This window comes from Bos grunniens, chromosome 3 (assembly GCF_055505025.1).
Source record: "Bos grunniens cultivar Pamir isolate PY7600 chromosome 3, Bosgru_T2T1.0, whole genome shotgun sequence".
Lineage (NCBI taxonomy): Eukaryota > Metazoa > Chordata > Mammalia > Artiodactyla > Bovidae > Bos > Bos grunniens.
Genome location: NC_141167.1, coordinates 110,796,980 through 110,823,300, shown reverse-complemented (window position 1 = coordinate 110,823,300; position 26,321 = coordinate 110,796,980). Strand labels below are relative to the sequence as shown.

Below are 26,321 nucleotides of genomic sequence, written 5' to 3'. Positions count from 1 at the left end.
CTTGATAGGGATTGCACTGAATCTATAGATTGCTTTGGGTAGTATACTCATTTTCGCTATATTGATTCTTCTGATCCATGAACATGGTATATTTCTCCATCTGTTAATGTCCTCTTTGATTTCTTTCACCGGTGTTTTATGGTTTTCTATTTATAGGTCTTTAGTTTCTTTAGGTAGATATATTCCTAAGTATTTTATTCTTTTCGTTGCAATGGTGAATGGAATTGTTTCCTTAATTTCTCTTTCTATTTTCTCATTATTAATGTGTAGGAATGCAAGGGATTTCTGTGTGTTGATTTTATATCCTGCAACTTTACTATATTCATTGATTAGCCCTAGTAATTTTCTGGTGGAGTCTTTAAGGGATCATATCATCGGCAAACAGTGAGAGTTTTACTTCTTCTTTTCCAATTTGGATTCCTTTTATTTCTTTTTCTGCTCTGATTGCTATGGCCAAAACTTCCAAAACTATGTTGAATAGCAGTGGTGAGAGTGGGCACCCTTATCTTGTTCCTGACTTTAGGGGAAATGCTTTCAATTTTTCACCATTGAGGATAATGTTTGCTGTGGGTTTGTCATATATAGCTTTTATTATGTTGAGGTATGGTCCTTCTATTCCTGCTTTCTGGAGAGTGTTTATCATAAATGGATGTTGAATTTTTTCAAAGATTTTCTTTGTATCTATTGAGATAATCATATGACTTTTATTTTTCAATTTGTTAATGTGGTGTATTGCACTGATTGATTTGCAGATATTGAAGAATCCTTGCATCCTTGGGATAAAGCCCACTTGGTCATGGTGTATGATCTTTTTAATGTGTTGTTGGATTATGATTGCTAGAATTTTGTTAAGTATTTTTGTATCTATGTTCATCAGTGATATTGGCCTGTAGTTTTCTTTTTTAGTGGCATCTTTGTTAGGTTTTGGTATAGGGTGATGGTGGCCTCGTAGAATGAATTTGGAAGTTTACCTTCCTCTGCAATTTTCTAGAGGAGTTTGAGTAGGATAGGTATTCAGTTCAGTTCAGTTCAGTTCAGTTGCTCAGTCGTGTCCGATTCTTTGCGACCCCATGAAGCGCAGCACGCCAGGCCTCCCTGTCCATCACCAACTCCCTCTTCTCTAAATTTTTAGTAGATTTCAGCTGTGAAGCCATCTGGACCTGGGCTTTTGTTTGCTGGAAGATTTCTGATTACAGTTTCAATTTCTGTGCTTGTGATGGGTCTGTTAAGATTTTCTATTTCTTCTTCGTTCAGTTTTGGAAAGTTGTACTTTTCTAAGAATTTGTCCATTTCTTCCAAGCTATCCATTTTATTGGCATATAATTGTTGATAGTAGTCTCTTATGATCCTGTGTATTTCTGTGTTGTCTTTTGTGATCTCTCCATTTTCATTTCTAATTTTATTGATTTGATTTTTCTCCCTTTGTTTCTTGATGAGTCTGGCTAACGGTTTGTCAATTTTATTTACCCTTTCAAAGAAACAGCTTTTGGCTTTGTGGATTTTTGCTATGGTCTCTTTTGCATTTATTTCTGCCCTAATTTTTAAGATTTCTTTCCTTCTACTAACCCTGGGGTTCTTCATTTCTTCCTTTTCTAGTTGCTTTAGGTGTAGGGTTAGGTTATTTATTTGACTTTTTTCTTGTTTCTTGAGGTATGCCTGTATTGCTATGAACCTTCCCTTAGCACTGCTTTTACAGTGGATTACAGGTTTTGGGTGGTTCTGTTTCATTTTCATTCATTTCTATGCATATTTTGATTTTTTTAAATTTCTTTTGTGATTTGTTGGTTATTCAGCAGCATGCTGTTCAGCCTCCATATGTTGGAATTTTTAATAGTTTTTCTCATGTAATTGACATCTAATCTTACTGCACTGTGGTCAGAAAAGATACTTGGAATGATTTCAATGTTTTTGAATTTACCAAGACTAGATTTATGGCTCAGGACATGATCTATCCTGGAGAAGGTTCCGTGTACACTTGAGAAAAAGGTGAAATTCATTGTTCTGGGGTGAAATGTCCTATAGATATCAATTAGGTCTAACTGGTGTATTGTATTATTTAACATTTGTGTTTCCTTGTTAATTTTCTGTTTAGTTGATCTATCCATAGGTGTGAGTGGGGTTTAAAGTCTCCCACTATTATTGTTATTGTTAATTTCCCCTTTCATACTTGTTAGCATTTGTCTTACATATTACAGTGCTCCTATGTTGGGTGCATATATATTTATAATTGTTATATCTTCTTCTTGGGTTGATCCTTTGATCATTATGTAGTGTCCTTCTTTGTCTCTTTTCACAGCCTTTGTTTTAAAGTCTATTTTATATGATATGAGTATTGCTACTCCTGCTTTCTTTTGGTCTCTATTTGCGTGGAATAGCTTTTTCCAGCCCTTCACTTTCAGTCTGTATGTATCCCCTGTTTTGAGGTGGGTCTCTTGTAGACAGCATATATAGGAATATTGTGTTTGTATCCATTCAGCCAGCCAGTCTGTGTCTTTTGGTTAGGGCATTCAACCCATTTACGTTTAAGGTAATTAACGATAAGTATGATCCCTTTGCCATTTACGTTATTGTTTTGGGTTTGAGTTTATACTCCCTTTGTGTGTTTCCTGTCTAGAGAATATCCTTTAGCATTTGTTGGAGAGCTGGTTTGGTGGTGCTGAATTCTCTTAGCTTTTGCTTGTCCGTAAAGCTTTTGATTTCTCCTTCATATTTGAATGAGATCCTTGCTGGGTACAGTAATCTGGACTGTAGGTTTTTCTCTTTCATCACTTTAAGTATGTCCTGCCATTCTCTTCTGGCCTGAAGAGTTTCTATTGAAAGGTCAGCTGTTATCCTTATGGGAATCCCCTTGTGGGTTATTTGTTGGTTTTCCCTTGCTACTTTTCATATTTGTTCTTTGTGTTTGATCTTTGTTAATTTGATTAATATGTGTCTTGGGGTGTTTTGCCTTGGGTTTATCCTGTTTGGGACTCTCTGGGTTTCTTGGACTTGGGTGATTATTTCCTTCCACATTTTAGGGAAGTTTTCAACAATTATCTCAAGTATTTTCTCCTGGTCTTTCTTTTTGTCTTCTTCTTCTGGGACTCCTATGATTCAAATGTTGGGGCGTTTAACATTGTCCCAGAGGTCTCTGAGACTGTCCTCATTTCTTTTAATTCATTTTTCCTTTTTCTCCTCTGATTCATTTATTTCTACCATTCTATCTTCTACCTCACTAATCCTATCTTCTGCGTCTGTTATTTTACTATTTGTTCTCTCCAGAGTGTTTTTGATATCATTTATTGCATTATTCATTATATATTGACTCTTTTTCATTATTTATAGATCTTTGTTAAACCTTGCTTGCATCTTCTCAATCCTTGTCTCCAGGATATTTATCTGTGATTACATTTTGTTTTCAAGATTTTGAATCCTTTTCACTATCATTATTCAGAATTTTTTATCAGGTAGATCCCCTATCTCTTCCTCTTTTGTTTGGTTTGGTGGGTATTTATCCTGTTACTTTACCTGCTGGGTATTCCTCTGTCTCTTCATCTTGTTTATATTGTTGTGTTTGGGGTGGCCTTTCTGTATTCTGGCAGTTTGTGGAGTTCTCTTTATTGTGGCGTTTCCTCACTGTGGGTGTGGTTGTATGGATGGCTTGTAATGTTTCCTGGTTAGGGAAGCTTGTCTTGGTGTTCTGGTGGGTGGAGCTGGATTTCTTCTCTCTGGAGTGCAATGAAGTGTCCAGTAATGAGTTATGAGATGTCAATGGATTTGGAGTGACTTTGGGCAGCCTGTATATTGAAGCTCAGGGCTGTGTTCCTGTGTTGCTGGAGAATTTGCATGGTATGTCTTGCTCTGGAACTTCTTGGCCCTTGGGTGCTGCTTGGTTTCAGTGTAGGTATGAGGTGTTTGATGAGCTCCTGTCGATTAATGTTCCCTGGAGTCAGGAGTTCTATGGTGTTCTCAGAACTTGGAGTTAAGCCTCCTGCTTCAGGTTTTCAGTCTTATTTTTACAGTAGCCTCAAGACTTCTCCATTTATACAGCACCATTGATAAAACATCTAGGTTAAAGATGAAAAGTTTCTCCACAGTGAGGGACACCCAGAAAGGTTCACAGAGTTACATGGAGAAGAGAAGAGGGAGGAGGGAGTTAGAGGTGACCCGAGTGAGATGAAGTGGAATCAAAAGAGGAGAGAGCAAGCTATCCAGTAATCACTTCCTTATGTGCGCTCCACAGTCTGGACCACTCAGAGATGTTCACAGAGTTGTATAGAGAAGAGAAGAAGGAGGAAGGAGACAGAGGTGGCCAAGAGGATAAAGTGGGGAATCAAAAGGATAGAGACAGATCCAGCCAGTAATCAGTCCCCTAAGTGTTCTCCACCATCTGGAACACACAAAGAGATTCACAGAGTTGGGTACAGAAGAGAAGGGGGAGGGATGAGATAGAGGTGACCTGGTGGAGAAAAAGGAGAGTCCAAAGGGGGAGAGAGCAGTCAAGCCAGTAATCTCATGCCCAAGTAAAAATGGGCACTGAAGATTGGGTTCTTAAAGGTACAAAATTGATAACAAATACCAAAAAGCAAAGATTAAAAATCTAGAGTAGAGGCTGGATTTTCAAAAGTACATTAAAGAAAAAAAAAAAAGTCACAAAAATTATATTAAAAAAAATATATATATATGAAGTTTGCTTTAAAAAATAGGGTCTGTTTTTTTTTTTTCAAAGCAATAGTAGGTTATAAAAATGAAAATAAAGGAGTAATAGAGGATTTAAAAATTAAAAAAAAAGAATGATAGTAAAAATAATAAAAAATATATCTAGGACCTTCTCTGGTGTTGTGGGCAGTGTGGGGTCAGTTCATTTTTGGATAGTTTCTTGGTTCAGCTTATATTTCTCAAGATCTATAGGCTCCTTACTATGTAGTCGGTACTAACTACAGGGTTTTAATCTATTGCACCTGTCACTTCCAAGGCGGTTCCCTCTGTTTTAGCTTCTTCTGCTTGCTGGTCTCTTCAGTGTCTAATTTCCACCTTGACACAAGGGGGCGGTGGTGGACACTTTTTTAGGCTCACTTGTTCAGCCATGTTGTGGGGAGGGAGGGATGCTGCAAACAAATAACACTGGCGTGTGCTCGAAAAGTCTCAGTCACACTGGGCCTGCCCCCACTCACGGTGCGTGTGACCTCTCTACCCACACTGCTCAGGCTCTAGGTTCCTCCACTGGGAACCATCTGAGGCTGGCCCTGGGCTACATGCACCTCCCAGGTCTAAGCTGCTCAGGTTCAGGCACTCAGGTAGTCCTGAGAGGTGCAGACTCGGTTGGACCTGCATTTTGTGCCCTTCCCAGGCCCGAGCAGCTCAGGTGATGAGGTGTTTGGCGAGCACAGTCACTGCAACTTATCGCCTCCCCCATCCCTGCCACTCGGTTTTCTGGGTGTACAACCTGTGCACCTTCTCAGGCGGATGTTGACCTTCCAGAACCCCAAGAAATCTTAGTTAGCAAAGAATCCTGCTTGCAGTTTGGTAGATAATGCCTCTCTGGGGCTGCAATTGCCCTCTTCTGGCTCTGGCTGCTTGTCACCAGAGGGGGATGATCTGCAGCGGGCTAGCTCTGTTCAGTCCTTTGTTCTGTGAGCAGGCCTGACGGTGTCTTCCCTGCTAAACCGCTTCAGGCATGTCTGACTCTGTGTGACCCCATAGATGGCAGCCCACCAGGCTCCCCCATCCCTGGGATTCTCCAGGCAAGAATACTGGAGTGGGTTGCCATTTCCTTCTCCAATGCGTGAAAGTGAAAAGTGAAAGTGAAGTCGTTCAGTCCTGTCTGACCCTCAGCGACCCCATGGGCTGCAGCCTACCAGCCTCCTCCATCCATGGGATTTTCCAGGCAAGAGTACTGGAGTGGGGTGCCATTTAGGTTAGGGCTTTTTGCGTGGTAGCTATCCCACAGTCTGGTTTGCTAGCCCAAGTTAGTTCACTCAGATTGCCCTCGCGGCATTCAGGCCCAGTCCTTACTCTAAGCAGTGCAGCCCACACCTCTGTGCCTAGCTCTCGCTTGCTAGTGGCAGGTGCAGGCGTCTGCATTGCTTCTCCGCTGGGGGAGTTACCGTTGGGCACGTAATCTGTGGGTTTTAATTATTTATTTATTTTTCCTCCCAGTTATGTTGCCCTCTGTGGTTCCAAGGCTTACCACAGACTCGACAGTGAGAGTGTTTCCTGGTATTTGGAAACTTCTCTCTTTTTAAGACTCCCTTACGGGGCGGAACTCCATCCCTACCTCTTTTGTCTTTCTTTTTGTCTTGTGTATTTTTTCCTATCTCCTTTCAAAGGCAATGGGCTGCTTTTCTGGGTGCCTGATGTCCTCTGCCAGCATTCAGAATTTGTTTTGTGGAATTTACTCAGCGTTTAAATGTTCTTTTGATGAATTTGTGGGGAGAAAGTGGTCTCCCTGTCCTATTCCTCTGCCATCTTGTGACCGCCTCCAGACTATTTTTTAAAGTAAATTTATCCAGTAAGTTTTTAGAGTATAGAGGTTACTGAGTCCAAGCTCGTCACATAACAGGCCAATGAATCCAAGAGATGAGATGTTGCGGCAAGGAAGAGACTTTAATCGAGGAGCCAGCAGACTGAGAAAATGGTAGGCTGGTGCCTCAAAATAGCCATCTTATTGGGGTCTGGGTGTCAGGTTCTTTTATGGATCAGAGAGAAAGAAGCAATGAGGAACTAAAGTCAAAAGGCAGAATAGAGAGGGAGAGACAGTGGGGAAGTAAATTGAAAGGGTCTTCAGTCTTGCAAAACATCTCCAAGAGAATTTCCAGCCTGCAGAAATGATGGGTTAATCTCTTCTATTCACAGGTGGGCAGGGACAAGCTATCTGTCAGTAAGCTGAACAAAGGCACTTTAGTTTACAGTCATGCGAAGGGGCAGGGTCCTCCAGGAAAGCCGTTAAGTATGATTATAATAACAAAAGCAATGAAAAACAAGTCAAAGAACAGTTTCCAACATGGAGTCAAATTGGTTTCCTCCCTGCAGCAGAGATACTCTATGTGAGTTTCTAGAGAATTCAGTGGAAATCAACTTCTAGTTGACTCAATTTCTCATCCCAGAATCCAAGCTTGTATTGTATTGAGAGCAGTTAATATTATCAAGCCTTATGTACCAGAAGATCTGCGGACTACTGCTCATGATCCTCAAGCTAATTTCAAGTTAATTTCTTCTATTTGGTAGTGGTTTTAGCATCTGAAAACTTCAGGAAATATGCATCAGATATTATCTGACTACTTCAGAAAGGAGCTAAACAGAAGGTATGGGGGAGGGATTTGTCCCAGGAAGGCATGTAGGGTCCTGCTTGGTTATACTCCTAGTTGTAGTAGAGGCTAAGATACGATGCTTGCAAAAGAAATTTTAGATATGGACTATCAAAGCTGGAAAAGGTCATAAGTATTCTCTCAGTTCAGTTCAGTTCAGTCGCTCAGTCATGTCTGACTCTTTGCGACCCCATGAATTGCAGCACGCCAGGCCTCCCTGTCCATCACCAACTCCCGGAGTTCACTAAGACTCACATCCATCGAGTCAGTGATGCCATCCAGACATCTCATCCTCTGTCGGCCCCTTTTCCTCCTGCCCCCAATCCCTCCCAGCATCAGAGTCTTTTCCAATGAGTCAACTCTTCACATGAGGTGGCCAAAGTACTGGAGTTTCAGCTTTAGCATCATTCCTTCCAAAGAAATCCCAGGGCTGATCTCCTTCAGAATGGACTGGCTGGATCTCCTTGCAGTCCAAGGAACTCGCAAGAGTGTTCTCCAACACCACAGTTCAGAAGCATCAATTCTTTGACGCTCAGCTTTCTTAACAGTCCAACTCTCACATCCATACAGATGCTCTAAAGTCTTTATTGTATACATGAAGAAACTAATATTGCAACATGTGGAGAACTGGATAAAATAGCAACTGACCCTCAGCCAAGTCTATCTCTTTAGTCTGAGGCATCATGCACTGCCTTAGTTTTCAAATAGTACAGTTCAGTTCAGTCGCTCAGTTGTGTCCGACTCTTTGCAACCCCATGAATTGCAGCATGCCAGGCTTCCCTGTCCATCACCAACTCCTGGAGTTCACTCAGACTCACATCCAATTGAGTTAGTGATGCCATCCAGCCATCTCATCCTCTGTCATCCCCTTCTGCTCCTGCCCCCAATCCCTCCTAGTATCAGTCTTTTCCAATGAGTCAACTCTTCGCATGAGGTGGCCAAAGTACTGAAGTTTCAGCTTTAGCATCATTCCTTCCAAAGAAATCCCAGGGCTGATCTCCTTCAGAATGGACTGGTTGGATCTCCTTGCAGTCCAAGGGACTCTCGAGAGTCTTCTCCAACACCACAGTTCAAAAGCATCAATTCTTTGGCACTCAGCTTTCTTCACAGTCCAACTCTCACATCCGTACATGATTACTGGAAAAACCATAGCCTTGACTAGACGGACCTTTGTTGGCAAAGTAATGTCTCTGCTTTGGAATATGCTATCTAGGTTGGTCATAACTTTCCTTCCAAGGAGTAAGCGTCTTTTAATTTCATGGCTACAGTCACCATCTGCAGTGATTTTGGGGCCCAGAAAAATAAAGTCTGACACTGTTTCCCCATCTACTTCCCATGAAGTGATGGGACCAGATGCCATGATCTTCGTTTTCTGTATGTTGAGCTTTAAGCCAACTTTTTCACTCTCCACTTTCACTTTCATCAAGAGGCTTTGGAGTTCCTCTTCACTTTCTGACATAAGGGTGGTGTCATCTGCATATCTGAGGTTATAGATATTTCTCCCAGAATCTTGATTCCAGCTTGTGCTTCTTCCAGCCCACAGTTTCTCATGATGTACTCTGCATATAAGTTAAAATAGCAAGGTGGCAATATACAGCTTTGACGTACTCCTTTTCCTCTTTGGAACCAGTCTGTTGTTCCATGTCCAGTTCTAACTGTTGCTTCCTGACCTGCATACAGGTTTCTCAAGAGGCAGGTCAGGTGATCTGGCATTCCCATCTCTTGAAGAATTTCCACAGTTTATTTTGATCCACACAGTCAAAGGCTTTGGCATAGTCAATAAAGCAGAAATAGATGTTTTTCTGGAACTCTATTGCTTTTTCCGTGATCCAGCGGATGTTGGCAATTTGATCTCTGGATCCTCTGCCTTTTCTCAAACCAGCTTGAACATCTGGAAGTTCACGGTTCACATATTGCTGAAACCTGGCTTGGAGAATTTGAGCATTACTTTACTAGCATGTGAGATGAGTGCAATTGTGTGATAGTTTGAGCATTCTTTGGCATTGCCTTTCTTTGGGATTGGAAGGAAAACTGACCTTTTCCAGTCCTGTGGCCACTGCTGAGTTTTCCAAATTTGCTGGCATATTGAGTGCAGCACTTTCACAGCATCATCTTTCAGGATTTGGAATAGCTCAACTGGAATTCCATTACCTCCACCAGCTTTGTTCGTAGTGATGCTTTCTAAGGCCCACTTTTTTTTTTTTTTTGATTTTTTTTTCCTCTAATTTTATTTTTAAACTTTACATAATTGTATTAGTTTTGCCAAATATCAAAATGAATCCGCCACAGGTATACATGTGTTCCCCATCCCAAACCCTCCTCCCTCCTCCCTCCCCATACCATCCCTCTGGGCCGTCCCAGTGCACCAGCCCCAATCATCCAGCATCATGCATCGAACCTGGACTGGCAACTCGTTTCCTACATGATATTTTACATGTTTCAATGCCATTCTCCCAAATCTTCCCACCCTCTCCCTCTCCCACAGAGTCCATAAGACTGTTCTATACATCAGTGTCTCTTTTGCTGTCTCGTACACCAGGTTATTGTTACCATCTTTCTAAATTCCATATATATGCGTTAGTATACTGTATTTATGTTTTTCCTTCTGGCTTACTTCACTCTGTATAATAGGCTCCAGTTTCATCCACCTCATTAGAACTGATTCAAATGTATTCTTTTTAATGGCTGAGTAATACTCCATTGTGTATATGTACCATAGCTTTCTTATCCATTCATCTGCTGATGGACATCTAGGTTGCTTCCATGTCTTGGCTATTATAAACAGTGCTGCGATGAACATTGGGGTACACGTGTCTCTTTCCCTTCTGGTTTCCTCGGTGTGTATGCCCAGCAGTGGGATTGCTGGATCATAAGGCAGTTCTATTTCCAGTTTTTTAAGGAATCTCCACACTGTTCTCCATAGTGGCTGTACTAGTTTGCATTCCCACCAACAGTGTAAGAGGGTTCCCTTTTCTCCACACCCTCTCCAGCATTTATTATTTGTAGACTTTTGGATCGCAGCCATTCTGACTGGTGTGAAATGGTACCTCATAGTGGTTTTGATTTGCATTTCTCTGATAATGAGTGATGTTGAGCATCTTTTCATGTGCTTGTTAGCCATCTGTATGTCTTTTTTGGAGAAATGTCTATTTAGTTCTTTGGCCCATTTTTTGATTGGGTCGTTTATTTTTCTGGAGTTGAGCTGTAGGAGTTGCTTGTATATTTTTGAGATTAGTTGTTTGTCGGTTGCTTCATTTGCTATTATTTTCTCCCATTCTGAAGGCTGTCTTTTCACCTTGCTAATAGTTTCCTTTGATGTGCAGAAGCTTTTAAGGTTAATTAGGTCCCATTTGTTTATTTTTGCTTTTATTTCCAATATTCTGGGAGGTGGGTCATAGAGGATCCTGCTGTGATGTATGTCGGAGAGTGTTTTGCCTATGTTCTCCTCTAGGAGTTTTGTAGTTTCTGGTCTTACGTTTAGATCTTTAATCCATTTTGAGTTTATTTTTGTGTATGGTGTTAGAAAGTGGTCCAGTTTCATTCTTTTACAAGTGGTTGACCAGATTTCCCAGCACCACTTGTTAAAGAGATTGTCTTTAATCCATTGTATATTCTTGCCTCCTTTGTCGAAGATAAGGTGTCCATATGTGCGTGGATTTATCTCTGGGCTTTCTATTTTATTCCATTGATCAATATTTCTGTCTTTGTGCCAGTACCATACTGTCTTGATGACTGTGGCTTTGTAGTAGAGCCTGAAGTCAGGTAGGTTGATTCCTCCAGTTCCATTCTTCTTTCTCAAGATCGCTTTGGCTATTCGAGGTTTTTTGTATTTCCATACAAATTGTGAAATTATTTGTTCTAGCTCTGTGAAGAATACTGTTGGTAGCTTGATAGGGATTGCGTTGAATCTATAAATTGCTTTGGGTAGTATACTCATTTTCACTATATTGATTCTTCCAATCCATGAACATGGTATATTTCTCCATCTATTAGTGTCCTCTTTGATTTCTTTCACCAGTGTTTTATAGTTTTCTATATATAGGTCTTTAGTTTCTTTAGGTAGATATATTCCTAAGTATTTTATTCTTTCCGTTGCAATGGTGAATGGAATTGTTTCCTTAATTTCTCTTTCTGTTTTCTCATTATTAGTGTATAGGAATGCAAGGGATTTCTGTGTGTTGATTTTATATCCTGCAACTTTACTGTAGTCATTGATTATTTCTAGTAATTTTCTGGTGGACTCTTTAGGGTTTTCTATGTAGAGGATCATGTCATCTGCAAATAGTGAGAGTTTTACTTCTTCTTTTCCAATTTGGATTCCTTTTATTTCTTTTTCTGCTCTGATTGCTGTGGCCAAAACTTCCAAAACTATGTTGAATAGTAATGGTGAAAGTGGGCACCCTTGTCTTGTTCCTGACTTTAGAGGAAATGCTTTCAATGTTTCACCATTGAGGATAATGTTTGCTGTGGGTTTGTCATATATAGCTTTTATTATGTTGAGGTATGTTCCTTCTATTCCACCTTTCTGGAGAGTTTTTATCATAAATGGATGTTGAATTTTGTCAAAGGCTTTCTCTGCATCTATTGAGATAATCATATGGTTTTTATTTTTCAATTTGTTAATGTGGTGTATTACATTGATTGATTTGCGGATATTGAAGAATCCTTGCATCCCTGGGATAAAGCCCACTTGATCATGGTGTATGATCTTTTTAATGTGTTGTTGGATTCTGATTGCTAGAATTTTGTTAAGGATTTTTGCATCTATGTTCATCAGTGATATTGGCCTGTAGTTTTCTTTTTTTGTGGGATCTTTGTCAGGTTTTGGTATTAGGGTGATGGTGGCCTCATAGAATGAGTTTGGAAGTTTACCTTCCTCTGCAATTTTCTGGAAGAGTTTGAGCAGGATAGGTGTTAGCTCTTCTCTAAATTTTTGGTAGAATTCAGCTGTGAAGCCGTCTGGGCCGGGGCTTTTGTTTGCTGGAAGATTTTTGATTACAGTTTCAATTTCCATGCTTGTGATGGGTCTGTTAAGATTTTCTATTTCTTCCTGGTCCAGTTTTGGAAAGTTGTACTTTTCTAAGAATTTGTCCATTTCTTCCACGTTGTCCATTTTATTGGCATATAATTGTTGATAGTAGTCTCTTATGATCCTTTGTATTTCTGTGTTGTCTGTTGTGATCTCTCCATTTTCGTTTCTAATTTTGTTGATTTGATTTTTCTCCCTTTGTTTCTTGATGAGTCTGGCTAATGGTTTGTCAATTTTATTTATCCTTTCAAAGAACCAGCTTTTGGTTTTGTTGATTTTTGCTATGGTCTCTTTTGTTTCTTTTGCATTTATTTCTGCTCTAATTTTTAAGATTTCTTTCCTTCTACTAACCCTGGGGTTCTTCATTTCTTCCTTTTCTAGTTGCTTTAGGTGTAGAGTTAGGTTATTTATTTGACTTTTTTCTTGTTTCTTGAGGTGTGCCTGTATTGCTATGAACTTTCCCCTTAGGACTGCTTTTACCGTGTCCCACAGGTTTTGGGTTGTTGTGTTTTCATTTTCATTCGTTTCTATGCAAATTTTGATTTCTTTTTTGATTTCTTCTGTGATTTGTTGGTTATTCAGCAGCGTGTTGTTCAGCCTCCACATGTTGGAATTTTTAATAGTTTTTCTCCTGTAATTGAGATCTAATCTTACTGCATTGTGGTCAGAAAAGATGCTTGGAATGATTTCTATTTTTTTGAATTTACCAAGGCTAGCTTTATGGCCCAGGATGTGATCTATCCTGGAGAAGGTTCCATGTGCGCTTGAGAAAAAGGTGAAATTCATTGTTTTGGGATGAAATGACCTATAGATATCAATTAGGTCTAACTGGTCTATTGTATCATTTAAAGTTTGTGTTTCCTTGTTAATTTTCTGTTTAGTTGATCTATCCATAGGTGTAAGTGGGGTATTAAAGTCTCCCACTATTATTGTGTTATTGTTAATTTCTCCTTTCATACTTGTTAGCATTTGTCTTACGTACTGTGGTGCTCCTGTGTTGGGTGCATATATATTTATAATTGTTATATCTTCTTCTTGGATTGATCCTTTGATCATTATGTAGTGACCTTCTTTGTCTCTTTTCACAGCCTTTGTTTTAAAGTCTATTTTATCTGATATGAGTATTGCTACTCCTGCTTTCTTTTGGTCCCTATTTGCATGGAAAATCTTTTTCCAGCTGTTCACTTTCAGTCTGTATGTGTCCCCTGTTTTGAGGTGGGTCTCTTGTAGACAACATATGTAGGGGTCTTGTTTTTGTATCCATTCAGCCAGTCTTTGTCTTTTGGTTGGGGCATTCAACCCATTTACATTTAAGGTAATTACTGATAAGTATGTTCCCGTTGCCATTTACTTTATTGTTTTGGGTTCGAGTTTATACACCGTTTTTGTGTTTCCTGTCTAGAGAATATCCTTTAGTATTTGTTGGAGAGCTGGTTTGGTGGTGCAGAATTCTCTCAGCTTTTGCTTGTCTGAAAAGCTTTTGATTTCTCCTTCATACTTGAATGAGATCCTTGCTGGGTACAATAATCTGGGCTGTAGGTTATTTTCTTTCATCATTTTAAGTATGTCTTGCCATTCCCTCCTGGCTTGAAGAGTTTCTATTGAAAGATCAGCTGTTATCCTTATGGGAATTCCCTTGTGTGTTATTTGTTGTTTTTCCCTTGCTGCTTTTAATATTTGTTCTTTGTGTTTGATCTTTGTTAATTTGATTAATATGTGTCTTGGTGTGTTTCGCCTTGGGTTTGTCCTGTTTGGTACTCTCTGGTTTTCTTGGACTTGGGTGATTATTTCCTTCCCCATTTTAGGGAAGTTTTCCACTATTATCTCCTCAAGTATTTTCTCATGGTCTTTCTTTTTGTCTTCTTCTTCTGGAACCCCTATGATTCGAATGTTGTAGCGTTTAATATTGTCCTGGAGGTCTCTGAGATTGTCCTCATTTCTTTTAATTCGTTTTTCTTTTATCCTCTCTGATTCATTTATTTCTACCATTCTATCTTCTAATTCACTAATCCTGTCTTCTGCCTCTGTTATTCTACTATTTGTTGCCTCCAGAGTGTTTTTAATTTCACTTATTGCATTATTCATTATATATTGACTCTTTTTTATTTCTTCTAGGTCCTTGTTAAACCTTTCTTGCATCTTCTCAATCCTTGTCTCCAGGCTATTTATCTGTGATTCCATTTTAGTTTCAAGATTTTGGATCAATTTCACTATCATTATTCGGAATTCTTTATCAGGTAGATTCCCTATCTCTTCCTCTTTTGTTTGGTTTGGTGGGCATTTATCCTGTTCCTTTATCTGCTGAGTATTCCTCTGTCTCTTCATCTTGTTTAAATTGCTGAGTTTGGGGTGTCCTTTCTGTATTCTGGCAGTTTGTGGAGTTCTCTTTATTGTGGCGTTTCCTCACTGTGTGTGGGTTTGTACAGGTGGCTTGTCAAGGTTTCCTGGTTAGGGAAGCTTGTGTCGGTGTTCTGGTGGGTGGAGCTGTATTTCTTCTCTCTGGAGTGCAATGAAATGTCCAGTAATGAGTTATGAGATGTCTATAGTTTTGGGGTGACTTTGGGCAGCCTGTATCTTGAAGCTCAGGGCTGTGTTCCTTTGTTGCTGGAGAATTTGCTTAGTATGTCTTGCCCTGGAACTTATTGGCCCTTGTGTGGTGCTTGGTTTCAGTGTCGGTATGGAGGCATTTGATGAGCTCCTGTCAATGAATGTTCCTTGGAGTCAGGAGTTCCCTGGAGTCAGGGTTTGGACTTAAGTCTCCTGCTTCCGATTATCGGTCTTATTTTTACAGTAGTTTCAAAACTTCTCCTTCTATACAGCACCATTGATAAAACATCTACATTAAAGATGATAAGTTTCTCTACAGTGAGGGTCACTCAGAGAGGTTCACAGGGTTACACGGAGAAGAGAAGAGGGAGGAGGGAGTTAGAGGTGACCAAATGAGATGAGGTGAATCAATAGTGGAGAGAGTGGGCTAGCCAGTAGTCACTTCCTTATGTGCACTCCACAACTGGACCACTCAGAGATGTTCACGGGGTTATACAGAGAAGAGAAGAAGGAGGAAGGTAACAGAGGTGGCCAGAAGGATAAAAGGGGGGAATGAAAAGGAGGGAGACAGATCCAGCCAGTAATCAGTTCCCTAAGTGTTCTCCACCGTCTGGAACACACAGAAATTCACAGAGTTGGGTAGAGTAGAGAGGGGTTAGGGAGGAGACACAGGCGACCTGGTGGAGAAAAAGGAGGGTCCAAAGGGAGAGAGAGCAGTCAAGCCAGTAATCTCACTCCCTAGTGAAAAATGGGTCCTGAAGATTGGGTCCTTAAAGGTACAAAATTGGTAACAAATACATAAAAGCAAAAATTAAAAATCTAGAGTAGAGTTTGGAATTTCAAAAATACGATGTTAAAGAAAAGAAGAAGGAAAAGAAAGAGAGAAAGAACGAACAAACAAAAACAAACAAGGTCGCAAAAATTATAAAGAAAGTACAGGTACAAAATTGATAACTAATACCAGAAAGCGAAAATTAAATATCTAGAGTAGAGTTTGGAATTTCAAAAATACGATGTTAAAGAAAAGAAGAAGGAAAAGAAAGAGAGAAAAAACGAACAAACAAAAACAAACAAGGTCGCAAAAATTATAAAGAAAGTACAGGTACAAAATTGATAACTAATACCAGAAAGCAAAAATTAAAAATCTAGAGTAGAGTTTGGAATTTCAAAAATACAATGTTAAAAAAAAAAAAAAAAAGAAGAAGAAAAATAAAGAGAGAAAACAAACAAACAAATACGAACAATGTCACAAAAATTATAAAGAAAATACAGGTACAAAATTGATATCAAATACCAAAAAGCATAAATTAAAAATCTAGAGTAAAGTTTGGAATTTCAGATATACAATGTTATATAAAAGAAGAAGAGAAAGAAACAGAGAAGAAGAAAAAAAAAAAAGTCACAGAAATTATATAAAAAAAAACTATAGGTACAAAATTGATAACATATACCAAAAAGCGAAAATTAAAAATCTAGAGTAGAGTTTGGAATTTCAAAAATACAATGTTAAAGAAAAGAAGAAAAAAACAAAAACAAACAAAAAAAAAAAAACAAGGTCAAAAAATTATAAAATATATATATATGAAGTTTGCTGAAGAAGAAAAAAATAGGGTCTTTTTTTTTTTTTGCAAGTAATAGGATATAAAGGTGAAAATTAAAGGAACAATAGAGGACTTAAAATTTTTTTTTTTTAATTAAAAAAAAAGAAGAAAGAATGATCGTAAAAATAATAAAAATATATCTAGGATTTTTTTTTTTTTTTTTTGTGGGTGTTGTGGGTTCAGTTCATTTTTGGCTAGTTCCTTGGTCAGATTTATATTTCTCAAGATCTATAGGCCCCTTCCTATGTAGTCCGTAGTAACCACAGGGTTTTGATCTATTGCCTGTAGCTTCCAAGGCGTTTCCCTCTGTTATAACTTCTTCTGTTTGCTAGTCTCTTCAGTATCTGGTTTCCGCCCTGACTCAAAGGGCACGGTGGAGGACACTTTTTTTTTTTTAGTCTTACTTGTTCAGTCGCGCTGTGGGGAGGGAGGGAGGGATGCTGCAAACAAATAACACTGGGGTGGGCTCGCAGTGCCTCAGCCACCCTGGGTCTGCCCCCGTTCACGGCGCGTGTAGCCTCCCTGTCCACACTGCTCGGACTCTAGGTTGTTCCGCCGGGAACAATCCGAGGCTGGCCCTGGGCTGCATGCACCTTCCAGGTCCAAGCCGCTCAGGTTCAGGCACTCGGGTAGTCCTCAGAGGCGCAGACTCAGTTGGGCCTGCGTTTTGTGCTCTTCCCAGATCCGAGCGCCAATTTGCTCTTCCCAGGCGAGCGCCAATGCTGTGACTTATCGCCTCCCCGCCACTCGGTTATCTGGATGTAAAACCGGCGCACCTTCTCAGGCAGATGTTGACCGTCCAGACCCCCAAGAAGTTTTAGTTAGCAAAGAAGCCTGCTTACAGTTTTATAGATAATGTCTCTCTGGGGCTGCGATTGCCCCCTTCCGGCTCTGGCTGCCTGTCACCGGAGGGGGAAGGTCTGCAGCCGGTTATCTCTGTTCAGTCCTTTGTTCCGTGCGCGGGCCTGGCGGTCTTAGGTTAGGGCTGGCTTTTCGCGTGGTAGGTATCCCACAGTCTGGTTTGCTAGCCCAAATTATTTCGCTCAGATAGCACTCAGGGTATTCAGGCCAGATTCTTACTCTCAGCGATGCAGCCCACGCCGCGCCTCCCTGCCCAGCCCTGGTTTGCTAATGGCGGATGCAGGCGTCTGCGCTGCTTCTCTGCTGGGGGAGTTACCGTAGGGCTCACAATCTGCGAGTTTTAAATTGTTTATTTATTTTTTCTCCCTGTTATGTTGCCCTCTGTGCTTCCAAAGCTCGGCACAGATTCGGCAGTGAGAAGGTTTCCTGATGTTTGGAAACTTCTCTCTTTTTAAGATTCCCTTCCCGGGATGGAACTCCGTCCCTCCCTCTTTTGTCTCTTTTTTTTTTGTTTTTAATATTTTTTCCTACCTCCTTTCGAAGAGTTGGGTTGCTTTTCTGGGTGCCTGATGTCCTCTGCCGGCATTCAGAAGTTGTTTTGTGGAATTTACTCGACGTTTAAATGCTCTTTTGATGAATTTGTGGGGGAGAAAGTGTTCTCCCCGTCCTACTCCTCCGCCATCTTGGCTCCTCCTCTCTAAGGCCCACTTGACTTCACATTCCAGGATGTCTGGCTCTAGGTGAGTGATCACACCATCATGATTATCTTGGTCGTGAAGATCTTCTTTGTACAGTTCTTTTGTGTTTTCCTGCCAACTCTTCTTAATATCTTCTGCTTCTGTTAGGTCCATACCATTTCTGTCTTTTATCGAGCCCATCTTTGTATGAAATATTCCCTTGGTATCTCTAATTTTCTTGAAGAGATCTCTAGTCTTTCCCATTCTGTTGTTTTCCTCTATTTCTTTGCATTGGTCGCTGAGGAAGGCTTTCTTATCTCCTTGCTATTCTTTGGAACTCTGCATTCAGATTCTATATCTTTCCTTTTCTCCTTTGCTTTTCACTTCTCTTCTTTTCACAGCTATTTGTAAGGCCACCTCAGACAGCCATTTTGCTTTTTTGCATTTCTTTTCCATCTGGAAGGTCCTGTACAATGTCACGAACCTCAGTCCATAGTTCATCAGGCACTCTATCAGATCTAGTCCCTTAAATCTACTTCTCACTTCCACTGTATAATCATGAGGTATTTGATTGAGATCATACCTGAATGGTCTAGTGGTTTTCCCTACTTTTTTTCAATTTCAGTCTGAATTTGGCAATAAGAAGTTCATGATCTGAGCCAATCAGCTCCTGGTCTTGATTTTGTTGACTGTATAAAGCTCCTCCATCTTTGGCTGCAAAGAATATAATCAATCTGATTTCAGTGTTGACCATCTGGTGATGTCCATGCGTTCTTCTCTTGTGTTGTTGGAAGAGGGTGTTTGCTATGACCAGTGCATTTTCTTGGCAAAACACTATTAGTCTTTGCCCTGCTTCATTCTGTATTCCAAGGTCAAATTTGCCTGTTACTCCAGGTGTTTCTTGATTTCCTCCTTTTACATTCCATTCCCCTATAATGAAAAGGACATATTTTGGGGGTGTTAGTTCTAAAAAGTCTTGTAGATCTTCATAGAACTGTTCAACCTCAGCTTCTTCAGCGTTACTGGTTGGGGCATTATGATATTGAATGGTTTGCCTTGGAAGCGAACAGAGATCATTCAGTCATTTTTGAGATTGCATCTGAATGAGATTACTTCATTTCAGACTCTTTTGTTGACCATGATGGCTACTCCATTTCTTCTGAGGGATTCCTGCCCACAGAGGTAGATATAATGGTTATCTTAGTTAAATTCACCCATTTCAGTTTATTTTATTTCGCTGATTCCTAGAATGTCGACATTCACTCTTGTCATCTCAAATAGTACAGTGGTACCATAATCATGATGACAATTATGATGCTTTAAAATCTCTGTATTATATAATGTTGTTTTTCGAAGTTAAACTGTCCTAAGAGATGAGAACAGTTGGCTAGTAGAAGATTTTAATTTTAACTCTCTATGGAGTCTTTAATTTTTTCTTGAGAAGTGAGTATACACTCTAAGAAGCTATTGATAATCATTGGTTTGTTCCAAATAGAGGAGAGATAGAGCAAACCCTGTGTAGGTTGAGCACAGAATGGCAAACTAAGATAAATAAAACAAATACATGCTATACATACATCTTTTAGAATACCTTCTTTTATCATCAACTGCCCATCCAAACAACAAAATGAAACAAGCAGAAAACAAAGCTTCTGGATACTGTGCTACTGCTAGACAGTCATAGTTGACCTCGTTAATAAAGATGAAATGAATCTCTTGTATCTATTTTACTGTGCAGTAATATGATTAAAATTTTATTTCTAGGAAGATTCTTCAAACTTCTGCTTCTGTTTTTCTCCTTTCTCATGTATAAGTCAAATGGGAACAGTTATTTCCTTAGATTTGTACAACCAATAGCCAAAGAAAAGCCTTTGAATTTATCTTTTTGGGGTTCTGACACTTATCTTGCAGAGCCACATTTCATCTCACAGGCATTGTTCCTGCTCTGCATCAAACAATAATAGCTCTTTATAAAGGACAAGAAAGGAGTTGGAAGGGGGATTGTGATAGAAAAAGCCTCCTACTCTTCTTTGGGGCCTTGATTTAGCAACACTCCCAATCAAAGAAGGCTTTGTAGTTCTGGTTTCCCTGATTTCTCTGGTGCCCTCTATAAATATTTTGTCCTTTCTAGCACATGACTTTGGGGCTTCCCAGTGGCTCAGTGGTAAAGAATCCACCTGCCAGTGCAGGAGATGTGGGTTTGATCCCTGGGTGGGGAGGATCCCCTGGAGAAGGAAATGACATCCATTCCAATATTCTTGCCTGAGAAATTCCATGGATAGAGGAGCCTGGTGGGCTACAGTCCAAGGTATTGAAAAAGAGCCAGACATGATTTAAACAACCACATGTTATTTCAGAACTATTTTTCTATAAATAGCTTTTGGCATAATGAATTGGTTCTTAGTGTAGCAACTTCTCCCACTCTATTTCACTGAGTTGATTTAGAAGTTTAAACACAAGCACATATGGGAGCTGATTCTCCTTATCACTCCCTGCCCAACACCAACCCCCCACCCCCACCCCAGATACCAGATACCAAACTCTCATTCTTTTCTTACTAAATGATGGAACTTTCTGACCCCCTTTCTATTTCTCCCTTAGGATCAGGTGGACACCCTCACAGACCTGGTGACATATTTTGAAGAAATCATCCATCCCGATGCTGGGAACATACGGGAAAGGCAAGAGTACCTGGTATCCCGGTTTGAAGCCCTGAAGGAGCGACTGGCCTACCGGAAGAATAAGCTCATTGACCTTTTCTACCTGTACCAGATCCAAAGAGATACAGAGGATGAGGAGGCCTGGATCCAAGAGACAGTACCCTCAGTGGCTTCCACCTACCTTGGTTAGTAAGTCATACAGCACCAGCAGGCAGAGCCAGAAGAAGAAGACCAAGGTCTACAGATGGTTTGAAAGATCAGGGGCACAGTAACTAAGTTTATTCTCAGCTTTTTCCCCTTAGACACTTGAAAAATTTTCAGGCTTTCAAAGACAAAAAAAAAAAAAAAAAAAAAGATTTTATAAAAATGTATATGAGAAGTTTACCTCCCAAAACCAAACATGAAGAATGCCACAGATTTAAGGTCTCTGGGAAGAGCTAAAGTATGACCAGCTTTTTGCTACTTGCTCTAACTTAAGTTATTGTTAAGGTCCTTGGCTGAGTGGTCACGGTTAATGTTTGAGGTACCAAGTGTTTCTGTCTACGTTGTCAGTAGTTCCCTTTTATAAGGGGAGTTTTCACAAGGATATATTAATATATCAGCTATTACAAAGATAAAAGGAATGAAACAGCAGATATAGTACATTTTTTTTCCTTTTGAAGCTATTGGTTTACCATTGTTAAAGCCAGGACACTTGCATTGAAATAGGTAAAAAAGTGCACACAGATATAATGTAAACTTAATTTACATATATTGGTCACATCTGTGAGAGACTGGACCATGATAACAGGAGGAACTAGTCTGGGAAAACTTCCTAGAAGAGAAAAGATATCTTTGAAGGAGAGATGAGCATAGAGATTTGCAGACATTTAGTGTGAAGTATACAGAAAATGAAGATCATGGCATACGGTCCCACCACTTCATGGGAAATAGATGGGGAAACAGTGGAAACAGTGTCAGACTTTATTTTTCTGGGCTCCAAAATCACTACAGATGGTGACTGCAGCCATGAAATTAAAAGACGCTTATTCCTTGGAAGGAAAGTTATGTCCAACCTAGATAGCATATTCAAAAACAGAGACATTACTTTGCCAACAAAGGTCCATCTAGTCAAGGCTATGGTTTTTCCTGTGGTCATGTATGGATGTGAGAGTTGGACTATAAAGAAAGCTGAGCACAGAAGAATTGATGCTTTTGAACTGTGGTGTTGGAGAAGACTCTTGAGAGTCTCTTGGACTGCAAGGAGGTCAACCAGTCCATTCTGAAGGAGATCGGCCCTGGGATTTCTTTGGAAGGAATGATGCTAAAGCTGACACTCCAGAACTTTGGCCACCTCATGCGAAGAGTTGACTCATTGGAAAAGACTCTGATGCTGGGAGGAATTGGGAGCAGGAGGAGAAGGGGACGACAGGGGATGAGATGGCTGGATGACATCACCGACTCGATGGACATGAGTTTGAGTGAACTCTGGGAGTTGGTGATGGACAGGGAGGCCTGGCATGCTGCGATTCATGGGGTCACAAAGAGTCGGACATGACTGAGCGACTGATCTCATCTGATCTGATACAGAAGAAAATTTTGGAGGAAAGAGAGGTGAAGCTTGGGTGGGAGACAGGGAGGATGAAGTAGCTGGATCCAGAGACTTTAGAAGAAGGAGGAAATTAATACTATGTAGTTTTTATTGTGTGTTTGTTAATGTTAACCAATGGTGAGGCACCTTTTGTAAATTATTTCTAATCCTTACAAAGAAAGTTGCAGAACAGTTAGTTTAGATGAGTTACTAACTTACTGGTACCCATAGAAATTAGTAAGAGGAAGAGCCTGCTTTTTATACTGCAGTGTGCTGAAAGAAATTGGTTGCATGATATATTGAAAGTTTGAGCTGAAGGGTTACTTGCCTTTCTACCTATCATCCAAAGAGAAGAGTGATGCATTCTTCATTTTCTGTAGAATAATAAATTGAAATTTCTTAGTACAAAGAGGCAAGGGGAAGAACAAATCCAAGCAGAAATAATTAATTCAGACAATGTAAATTTTAGGAAGCCTGCTTAATGAATTCAATGGGAAGAACTTGTAGGTCCAAGAGTTAAAAGGAAGTAGAATAACGTCTTCTTATTCTGTGTACTGCAACTATGACCTTGAATTTTTTATTTTTTATCTCTAGGCAAAGACCTGATTACCTCCAAGAATCTTCTGAACAGACACCATGTCATCCAGGCTAATATTGCCAGCCATGAGCCACGCATCCAAATGATTACAGAGAAGGGAAACAAAATGATAGAGGAAGGCATGTATGATTCAAATTTAAATGACCAGCAACCATTTTGCGAAATTTAGGGGAAGAAGTTTTTCTAACTTTAGAGCTTCATTCCTTTGTCTACATTGATGCTTTTACCTGTATAATTTTCCTTTTAGGTGAAGTTTCTCTAACATTTCCTCATAGTGAAGTCCTGCTAATAATAGATTCTCTGGGCTTTTTCTTTAATCTAAAAGACTTACTTTTGCCTTCATTTTTGAAACACATTGTCACTGGATACAAATTTATTGTTTGACTGTGTCTTTAAGTATTTTAAAGATGCTGCTGCACATCTTCTAATTTGCATAGTTTCTGGTGAGAAGCCTGCTCTCATTCCTGTTTTTGCTCTTTTGTATATAATGTCTTCTTTCCTCTGATAGTTTAAAGCTTTTTATCACTGACTTTTACCAACTTGGTGTAGTTTTCTTTGTTTCTACAGCTTTGCAGAAACACAGATCCAGAACTTCTTGGATATGTTTTATTTTTGTTCTTCCAGGGAAGCTTTTATTCTGGAACTAATTTAGAGGATTCAGTTCAGTTCAGTTCAGTGGCTCAGTCATGTCCGACTCTTTGAGACCCCATGAATTGCAGCACACCAGGCATCCCTGTCCATCACCAACTCTGGGATTTCACTCAAACTCATGTCCATCGAGTCAGTGATGCCATCCAGCCATCTCATCCTCTGTCGTCCACTTCTCCTCCTGCCCCCAATCCCTCCCAGCATCAGAGTCTTTTCCAATGAGTTAACTCTTCGCATGAGGTGGCCAAAGTACTGGAGTTTCAGCTTTAGCATCAGTCCTTCCAAAGAACACCCAGGACTGATCTCGTTTAGAATGGACCAGTTGGATCTCCTTGCAGTCCAAGGGACTCTCAAGACTCTTCTCCAACACCACAGTTCAAAAGCATCAATTCTTCTGTGCTCAGCTTTCTTTATAGTCCAACACTCACATCCATACATGACCACTGGAAAAACCATAGCCTTGAGTACACAGACCTTTGTTGGCAAAGTATTGTCTCTGCTTTTCAATATGCTATCTAGGTTGGTCATAACTTTCCTTCCAAGGAGGAGATGTCTTTCAATTTCATGGCTGTAGTCACCATCTGCAGTGATTTTGAGCCCAGAAAAATAAAGTCAGCCACTGTTTCCACTGTTTCCCCATCTATTTGCCATGAAATGATGGGACCGGATACCATGATCTTAGTTTTCTGAATGTTGAGCTTTAAGCCAACTTTTTCACTCTCCTCTTTCACTTTCATCAAGAGGCTATGGAGTTCCTCTTCACTTTCTGCCATAAGGATGGTGTCATCTGCATATCTGAGGTTATTGATATTTCTCCCAGAATCTTGATTCCAGCTTGTGCTTCTTCCAGCCCACAGTTTCTCATGATGTACTCTGCGTATAAGTTAAATAAGATCATGAACTCCTTATTGCCAAATTCAGACTTAAACTGAAGAAAGTAGGGAAAACCACTAGACCATTCACGTATGACCTAAATCAAATCCCTTATGATTATACAGTGGAAGTGAGAAATAGATTTAAGGGTCTAGATCTGATAGACAGAGTACCTGATGAACTATGGACAGCAGTTTGTGACATTGTACAGGAGACAGGGATCAAGACCATCCCCATGGAAAAGAAATTCAAAGAAGCAAAATGGCTGTCTGAGGTGGCCTTGAAAATAGCTGTGAAAAGAAGAGAAGCAAAAAGCAAAGGAGAAAAGGAAAGATATAAGCATCTGCATGCAGAGTTCCAAAGAATAGCAAGAAGAGATAAGAAAGCCTTCCTCAGCAATCAATACAAAGAAATAGAGGAAAACAACAGAATGGGAAAGACTAGAGATTTCGTCAAGAAAATTAGAGATACCAAGGGCACATTTCACGCAAAGATGGGCTCAATAAAGGACAGAAATGATATGGACCTAACAGAAGCAGAAGATATTAAGAAGAGATGGCAAGAATACACTGAAGAACTGTACAAAAAAGATCTTCAAGGCCAAGATAATCACGATGGTGTGATCACTGACTAGAGCCAGACATCCTGGAATGTGAAGTCAAGTGGGCCTTAGAAAGCATCACTACGAACAAAACTAGTGGAGGTGATGGAATTCCAGTTGAGCTATTCCAAATCCTGAAAGATGATGCTGTGAAAGTGCTGCACTCAATATGCCAGCAAATTTGGAAAATGCAGCAGTGGCCACAGGACTGGAAAAGGTCAGTTTTCATTCCAATCCCAAAGAAAGGCAATGCCAAAGAATGCTCAAACTACTGAACAACTGCACTCATCTCACATGCTAGTAAAGTAATGCTCAAAATTCTCCAAGCCAGGCTTCAGCAATACGTGCACCGTGAACTTCCTGATGTTCAAGCTGGTTTTAGAAAAGGCAGAGGAACCAGAGATCAAATTGTCAACATCTGCTGGGTCATGGAAAAAGCAAGAGAGTTCCAGAAAAGCATCTATTTCTGCTTTATTGACTATGCCAAAGCCTTTGACTCTGTGGATCACAAGAAACTGTGTAAAAATCTGAAAGAGATGGGAATACCAGACCACCTGACCTGCCTCTTGAGACACCTGTATGCAGGTCAGGAAGCAACAGTTAGAATTGGACACGGAACAACAGACTGGTTCCAAATTTAGAGGATTAGTCTAAATTAGTCTAAATCTAGGTAGTGTGCTCAGAAGGGTTGTACCTTGTACCTTATAATACCATGTATTATAATATCTTTCCACTTTGCAAAACATTTCTCTGTTGTCTCATTTGGCTAACCTACTGTGTTCATGGTCTCCTTTCCACAGGCTGCAGGGCTATAGTTCCTCTTGTTTCTGTTGTCTGCTCTCTGGTGCGTGAGACTGGTCTAGGGGTTTGTTATAGGCTTCCTGGTGGGAGGGACTGGTGCCTGCACTTTGGTTGGTAGAGCTGAGTCTTTCCCTCTGTTGAGCAGAGCCATATCAGGTGTTGTGTTTTGGCATGTCTGTGAGCTTAGTATGACTTTAGTCAACTTGCTTTTGCTGATGGGTGGTGCTGTATTCCTCTTTTGCTGATTGTTTGGTGAGAGTTGTCATGCATTTGGTGCCTGCAGGCAGTTGGGTGGAGCTGGAGCCATGTCCAGATAGATGCCACCGAGGGACCAGGAGGCATTGGACCAGCAGTTGAAACTGGAATATGATATCACAACTGTGGCTAGGGACATACCAGCATCACATATGCTCAAAAAGGGCAATTTTGACCACTATATGTCTTTCTACTTTGCTTCTGCAAGTTGTTTCAGTTGTATGCAACTCTTTGTGACCCCATAGACCGTAGACTCTCTAGGGAATTTTCTTGACCCAAAGATTGAATTCATGTCTCCTGCATTGGCAGGTGGA

The 26,321-nt window shown here is 40.2% G+C and overlaps 1 protein-coding gene across 1 annotated transcript in view; it reads left to right on the top strand.

The window, feature by feature from the left end:
* SPTA1 (spectrin alpha, erythrocytic 1) overlaps window positions 1–26,321 on the top strand; it is a 95,327-nt gene that overhangs the window by 22,550 nt on the left and 46,456 nt on the right. The window contains exons 16-17 of the mRNA XM_086393516.1: window positions 20,603–20,846; window positions 22,826–22,948. Of these exons, the coding sequence (XP_086249642.1) occupies window positions 20,603–20,846; window positions 22,826–22,948 (367 nt within the window). The remainder of the gene's footprint in view (window positions 1–20,602; window positions 20,847–22,825; window positions 22,949–26,321) is intronic.